At 56.2% G+C, this 7,085-nt stretch overlaps 1 protein-coding gene across 1 annotated transcript; it reads left to right on the top strand.

Annotated features, from left to right (window-relative positions):
- Nucleotides 1–710: 710 nt before the first annotated feature.
- Nucleotides 711–7,085, top strand: LOC115402496 (myristoylated alanine-rich C-kinase substrate). The gene is made up of 2 exons (XM_030111042.1): nucleotides 711–1,061; nucleotides 5,532–7,085. The coding sequence occupies exons 1-2, from the start codon at nucleotides 966–968 to the stop codon at nucleotides 6,516–6,518; spliced, it is 1,083 nt and encodes a 360-aa protein (XP_029966902.1). The 5' UTR covers nucleotides 711–965; the 3' UTR covers nucleotides 6,519–7,085.

The following is a 7,085-nucleotide window of genomic DNA, read 5'->3' as shown; positions in this document are numbered from 1 at the left end:
CATTCCCTTATTTTTTAGCAGATTTATTTTTCTTATACTTTTACTTATTTTTCTTTATATTAAAACATTAATTCCCTTATTTTTTTCCTGTTTATATTTTGAAACCTGTGTCCTTGTACATTCTTTATGTTTCACACATATCCATTTATGTATTTGTGAGATTAAGCCTTTTAAATGTTTCACGGTATATATTAAAACTCGATAACGTAGAAACTTCGCGGATCGGACTGTTTTGTGTGAAAGCCTGAAATTACCTACTGAAGACCTTTAAAGACATTTCTGTGGCACGCTGCTGCAGGTTTATTGTCTCAGGTAACAGAACAAAACCCATTTTATAGACGCATTTCCATTGGTGATTCCTGTCACAGGGTGCCGCCAGCTGTGGTCTGGAGTCCAGACCCTGCAGTCCAGACCCTGCAGTCCAGACCCTGCAGTCCAGACCCTGCAGTCCAGACCCTGCAGTCCAGACCCTGCAGTCCAGACTCTGGAGCAGATCCTCCACGTGCAGCTCGGAGCCGCTGGCTCCAGGTGTGTTCCACTGGGAGGGGCGGGGGCAGCAGACGGATTCCGAGGCGCCCTGAACGCAGCGCCGCGGCGTGTCCTTCCCGGCCCGCTGCGGGCCACGCCCCCTCCGCGAGCGGCCGCGCTGATTGGCTGGACGTGAGCGCGGCTCGTCCTCGCTCCATTCATCTCCGCACTCGGGCGTTGGACTCGCGTCTGATCAGCAGCAGGAGCGTTTCTCCATTTAGCAGCCCGTCTGCAGCGACCCAGCCCGGGACTCTCCCCGCTCCAGCGGCCCGCCCCCCCCCGCCGCCCCCCCGCGGGCTCAGCCGTTCCGGGAACTTTCCCCTTTGTGCAGACAGAAGACGGGAGGACGGCGCCAGAGAGCCTCTTTGTTCCAGCCCGGTCTGTCCCGTTCCTGGTTTTTGGGGGGGTCGGCTCAGCGTCGCTGCTGGGGAGACAGAATGGGGGCGCAGCTGTCCAAGACTGGAGGGACAGCGGGACCTGCGACGGAGCAGCCCGGAGAGGCTGCAGCTCCACCCGCCAAGACCACCGGACAGGTGATGAGACTGGACCTTCACCTGGGGGGCTGAGTGTGTGTGTGTGTGTGTGTGTGGTTCCAGCAGATCAGGAGAAGCAGGTTTAACGTGAATTTCCTGGAGAAGGGAGTGTGTGTCAATTCAATCAATCAATCAATTTATTTCTGTTCAGCCCAGTATCACAGCAACAGCTGCCTCAGAGGCTTCAAGATGTTACATTGGTTGGTAAAAATAAAAACAGTGAATAAGCATAATGGTAATATGTCAGATTCACAGTAACGAGACAAAACGAAGCAACCACCGCCTTCGACCCTCACATCCGGCAAGAACAAACTCCAGAAACCCAGTGGGAGAAGAAGAGATCTTGGGGAGAACCACAGTATGGAGGGATCCCTCTCCCAGGGTGTGTCTGTCCCTGGAGAGTGTGTGTCTGTCCCTGGAGAGTGTGTGTCTGTCCCTGGAGAGTGTGTCTGTCCCTGGAGAGTGTGTCTGTCCCTGGAGAGTGTGTGTCTGTCCCTGGAGAGTGTGTGTCTGTCCCTGGAGAGTGTGTGTCTGTCCCTGGAGAGTGTGAAGACGAGCTGTGGAAGAGTTTTGTCCTCTCAGAATCCGGGACGCTCCAGATGTCTCAGCCTGTGTGTCCCGCGGTGTGTGCTGCCCCTGGTGGCCAGTCCCGGTACTGCTGCTCCACATCATGCCAGCTCTCTCATGTTCAATCAACAGGCCTTGTTTTTTCTGTTGTTTTCACTTAAGATCAAGACTAATATTCAAATCATCTTTTATTTGTAACAGTCTGGATTTTTTAATTCAAAATTCTGTCATTGTATTTGTGTGCAGACAAAGTCTCTGTCCCCTCACTCTTTAATCAAGACCACAATTCTTGTAGCTCAACTTTGAAAGATCTTGGCTGGTATCGTCCCACGAGACTCTGAAACTAAGATCAGAAAACCACCTTTCAGTGTCCCCACAGTCTGAACTACAGGTCTCAAACCAGCGCCACAGGCCCAAACTTTCCCACCAGAGAGTCCAGCTCGGCGCCGCTCAGGATGCAGTCCTTAGTCCTTAGTCCCACTGTTAGTGAAAGTAACTTTACTCCCGAACTTCTTCAGAATGTTTTAAATTATAAAAATCGTCAGATTTAACGGTCTTCCTCGCATGAAGCTGAAGGCAGTAATTGAACGTTTGAACCGTTTGTCATTTTAAGGATCTTGGTCTGGAACCGGACTTTGTTCCCTTTGAATGAATATTCTGCTGCTAAACAGAGGAGGGTTCTCCACCTGGACTCCTCACATTAGACATGAAAGAACAGACCGACCCTTAAAACAAGACCAAACTGTTTAACTCTGCCCCGGATGCTGGACTTGGAGTCGAGACAGAGACCAAAACAAAAGTTTTTGCATGAGTGGTACAATGGGTTCAGCTCCGGCTCAGCCACACAGAGACAGACAGTCTGAACGCACTGGACATGTGGACGTCCAGTCTGTGGCAGCAGGACGCTGTCTCTACACCGAGGACTGACTCTGGACTGCTGCTCAGGACCAACAGGACTGTCACCCCCATGACATGGATCTGTCAGTACATATAGTAGTGAGTAATTTAGATTAACGTTCCTGTTGGTAATTCATTCTGCCGTGTTCATTTATTTCATTATCATATATTCAGTTTTATAGTCGATAACTGAACATGATCTTAAAGCTAGGGTTGGCGATCTTGGAAAACTAGCGTTTAGCATGTAGCATCTCCCCAAGGCTCCGCCTAGCTAGCTCCGCCCAGCTCCCACCCCATTGGAGGAGCTCCCGTTGGCAGCGGAGATGTTCGCGGTGCTTCCGCGTCCAGTGCGTTCCTGCCGTAACCTGTCCTCAGCGCTTCGTTTCTTCGTTTTTCTTTATTTGCACTACGCCAAGTTATGGCGCACTGAACGGTGAGTAAACCCCCAAACATTCGTCTCCGCCATTCTGCAACGACGCTCCGTCCTTCTACGCGCACTGAACCAGGGTCAGTGCACGCCATTGACATGTACGTGCAGGGGGCAGGTCGAACGGCGAAGGGATTTGATTGGTTTAAAAAAAGGTGTCCCGTCAAGACTATTGGTTGCTGTTTTTCCGTTTTCCTCCTGCTGTAGATAGCGGATATTTTCCAAACTACTTTAAAAACACGCTCTGAATTGTTTCCCATCGGGTCATAAAGATCATTTTAACCAGTTTTTAAAAAAATGTATCTCATTCAGATCGCCAACCCGAGCTTTAAGGTTCCGTTGAGAGGGAATCCACATTCTGACATGTTTAACCAGTTTTTATGCAGCAGTTAGTTTGCCTAGTAATTGGGTTACTTTTAAAATATTGTAACTCAGTCACTTTTTTGAAGAAGTAACTTGTAACTATAATTTATATTTTGTATTTATATTATATATCTTGCTTCAGGTTCACAGAAACTCCACTTGATTTGTTATTTTTGTTTTGTTTTGTCATTTCTTTATTTCTGTTAAAATTGTGAATTTCCAATTGTTTTGAACGCCTCATTAATACCACTTTCCCACTGGCCAAAAAAAAGTTTTAAACCCGCTAGCACCCGGCTCCTCCTGACGATGGGAAAGAGTTTAATCAGCATTCCGACCCGGGCCGATCCACCCGGCTGCAATCAGCCCGGGTTTTAACCGGCTCGCCGTCGCTCGGCCTTTAGTGTGAAGGGCAGACCCGGGTCAGCGTGGACAAGACCAGAGAGCTTCTCCTGATCCGTGGACAAGAGGAGACTCGTCTACAGGTAACAGGGACTCCGTTGTTTACCTCGCTGTGCTCTGTCGTGCTGATGATGTCATCAACGTGGGACACCATCAGCGGGAAAACGCAGCCACGCAGCTCGCCAGCAGGCGGCGGGACCGGCCTGGGTCAGCAGGCGGCGGGACCGGCCCGGGTCAGCAGGCGGCGGGACCGGCCCGGGTCTGCAGGCGGCGGGACCGGCCCGGGTCTGCAGGCGGCGGGACCGGCCCGGGTCAGCAGGCGGCGGGACCGGCCCGGGTCTGCAGGCGGCGGGACCGGCCCGGGTCCCGCAGGCGGCGGGACCGGCCCGGGTCTGCAGGCGGCGGGACCGGCCCGGGTCTGCAGGCGGCGGGACCGGCCCGGGTCTGCAGGCGGCGGGACCGGCCCGGGTCTGCAGGCGGCGGGACCGGCCCGGGTCTGCAGGCGGCGGGACCGGCCCGGGTCTGCAGGCGGCGGGACCGGCCCGGGTCTGCAGGCGGCGGGACCCGGGTCTGCAGGCGGCGGGACCCGGGTCTGCAGGCGGCGGGACCCGGGTCTGCAGGCGGCGGGACCCGGGTCTGCAGGCGGCGGGACCCGGGTCTGCAGGCGGCGGGACCGGCCCGGGTCCCGCAGGCGGCGGGACAGGAGGCAGTTGCTGATTGTTAGCGGTGGACCTGCTGGCTCCAGGGGGGAGGGGGTGTGAAGGTTGCAGAGCAGCAGCAGAGGCCGGCTGACCGGAGGAGCCGCCGGGGAGGACGCTGGCCTGTTAAATGTGGGCCGGTTGGCCTGAAAGTCAAGCTGTTGCTCTAAAGACAGTCCTGCTGGAGGAGCTGCAACACACTGGAACTGAAGAATGATGAAGCCCCGCCGCAGAAATTTACAGCCAGCCGCAACTTACAAATCCCGTCGAGACGCTCAGCCAGAGGACAAAGTGGTCTGGAGACCAGGACCGGTCTGGAAACTTGCAGGTGTACCAGCTTTCAGTGACGCCACAGACCACTTAGCCACGCTCGGCTTTGGGCCCACGGTGGCCAGCGTTGGGGTCCCGCCCCTCTCTGCTCTCCAGGCCCCCCCAGGGGGTCTGAGACGGCTTCAGCAGGGGGGCAGGTCTGGCACTGCAGGGGTCGATTCCCTGTCGGTACAGTGTGCTCCTGATGTGACCTGTGTGGCTCTGGTCCCAGCTCTCTGCAGATCAGTCACCAGGTCCCCCGTGGAGCTCTGGGAATTCTGCTCACTGTTCTCATGATGGATTTGTTTTATTTGACTGCTCTTCTTCTCTTGTTTTATTTGACTGCTCTTCTTCTCTTGTTTTATTTGACTGCTCTTCTTCCGTTGATTCAGTTCTCGGTTTGTAACATTTTACAGTAACCTGAAATATAACAGAAGCCATTACAACAGATGAATCCAGTGTGAGAGTCAGTGATTGGCAGTGGTGGGAGGGGCTAACGACGTAGATTGACAGCCCCCCTGTCGGTCCACCCAGGGTAGCTGTGGCTACAGCTGCTCCACCGTCGGTATGGAATGAACCAACAGTGTCATTGTAAAGCCACCTTGATTTCACTGGAAAAAGGTGCTATATAAAACTATTGCATCACTGTTAGTAGTAGTAGTGTTTCCATGAATTTAAAGGCATTTGTGTCATTGGGCCTGTCGGTCCAGTGCCCGAGGGTCCGGCCGGCCGGCCCAGTGCCCGAGTGGTGTGTCGGTCTCAAAGCCGAGTTCCTCAGCTTGGCATTAATTGTTGTCTGTCTTCCTGTAGGAGAATGGCCATGTCAAATCCAACGGTGACGCCTCCATCGCAGCAGCTGAGAATGGAAAACAGGAAGTGCAGGGCAACGGTAGCACCACAGCCGAGGAACTCTCCAAGGAAGACGGGCTGGTGGAGGAGGATGGTGGTGAGGGGGAGAAAGTAGAGGCTGCGGCCCCCGAAGAGGCCAAGACAGAAGAGGCAGCGGGTTCCAGCAGCAGCGAGACGCCCAAGAAGAAGAAGTTCTCCTTCAAGAAGTCCTTCAAGCTCAGCGGCTTTTCTTTCAAAAAGACCAAGAAAGAGACGGGCGGCGGTTCAGAGGCTGAGGAGGCTCCAGCCACGGAGGGGGAGGCCACGCCCGCCGGGGAGGGGGCGCCGGCGGTGAGGCCGGCAGAGGAGGCCCAGCCCGCCGGCGGGGAGGCGGAACCTGCTGCCGAGCCGGCCAAGGTCGAGGCAACGCTGGCACAGGCCCCAGCAGAGCTGCCGGCCGCGGGGGCGGAGCTGCCGTCTCCGGCCGCGGGGGCGGAACTGCCGTCTCCGGGGGCGGAGCTGCCGTCTCCGGCCGCGGGGGCGGAACTGCCGTCTCCGGGGGCGGAGCTGCCGTCTCCGGCCGCGGCGGCGGAGCTGCCGTCTCCGGCCGCGGGGGCGGAGCTGCCGTCTCCGGCCGCGGGGGCGGAGCTGCCGGCTCCGGGGGCGGGGGCGGGGGCTGAACGTCCCGCCGAAGAGGCTAAAGAGGAGCCAGAGGCGGAGGAGGAACCGACTGCAGTGGCCCAAGAGCCAAAGACGGAAGAGGCCCCCCCGGCGGCCCAGGAGGCCCCCCCGGCGGCCCAGGAGGCCCCCCCGGCGGCCCAGGAGGCCCCCCCGGCGGCCCAGGAGGCCCCCCCGGCAGCCCAGGAGGCCCCCCCGGCAGCCCAGGAGGCCCCCCCGGCAGCCCAGGAGGCGGCGCCGGCAGCCGAGGAACCGGCATCCGCCACTGCCGCCGAGGCTTCTGCTGAGTAACGTCTGAGAAGAGCAAGCGTGGAGCAGGAAGATGATCCCGGAACCCCTCCCTGGTTGGACTGAGCTCCGGTCCCGGCTCTGACGGCTCCCCCACATCCAGGATCTCTAAAGCTTCCTCTGATTCCCAGTTCCCTCTCCCCTTTATACAGCAAACCCATCTCTGTCCCCGGCCGGCGCCGGTCGGCTTCAGCATGTCCGGCCCATTAGATCCACCCACGCTCCACACCGACGTCAGTATTCCAGACCCGGGGGGGGCTGACGTCAGCTCTACACCGCCACTCCAACACTCCAGCAGTCGTCTTCAGCAGCAGATCCGGAGTTGGGAGGGTTGAGGAAGCCGTTTGCTCCTCCTCAGTGGTGGCGTGGGAAGCACCACTGGTATAGGCTTTACGGTTTACTGTTGGTTCGATGACCTTAATAAAGATGTAAGTATGTACAGGCCGGCTGTTTTAACTGTGATTTTTGTACAAAATGAAAAGAAAGAAAAAAAAAAAGCTAAAAATCTCTTGAAGCACGTGAAGTTTGCAGATCCTTTTTCTCGCCACCTGCAGATTTTTTTGTAAAATA

This window comes from Salarias fasciatus, chromosome 15, assembly GCF_902148845.1.
Source record: "Salarias fasciatus chromosome 15, fSalaFa1.1, whole genome shotgun sequence".
NCBI lineage: Eukaryota > Metazoa > Chordata > Actinopteri > Blenniiformes > Blenniidae > Salarias > Salarias fasciatus.
This window is presented reverse-complemented; position numbering and strand designations above follow the sequence as displayed.

Coding starts and splice junctions, on each gene's coding strand:
- LOC115402496 (XM_030111042.1), top strand. CDS start 966: ATGGGGGCGCAGCTGTCCAAGACTGGAGGGACAGCGGGACCTGCGACG. Junction 1,062..5,531: donor CCGCCAAGACCACCGGACAG/GTGATGAGACTG, acceptor GTCTTCCTGTAG/GAGAATGGCCATGTCAAATC.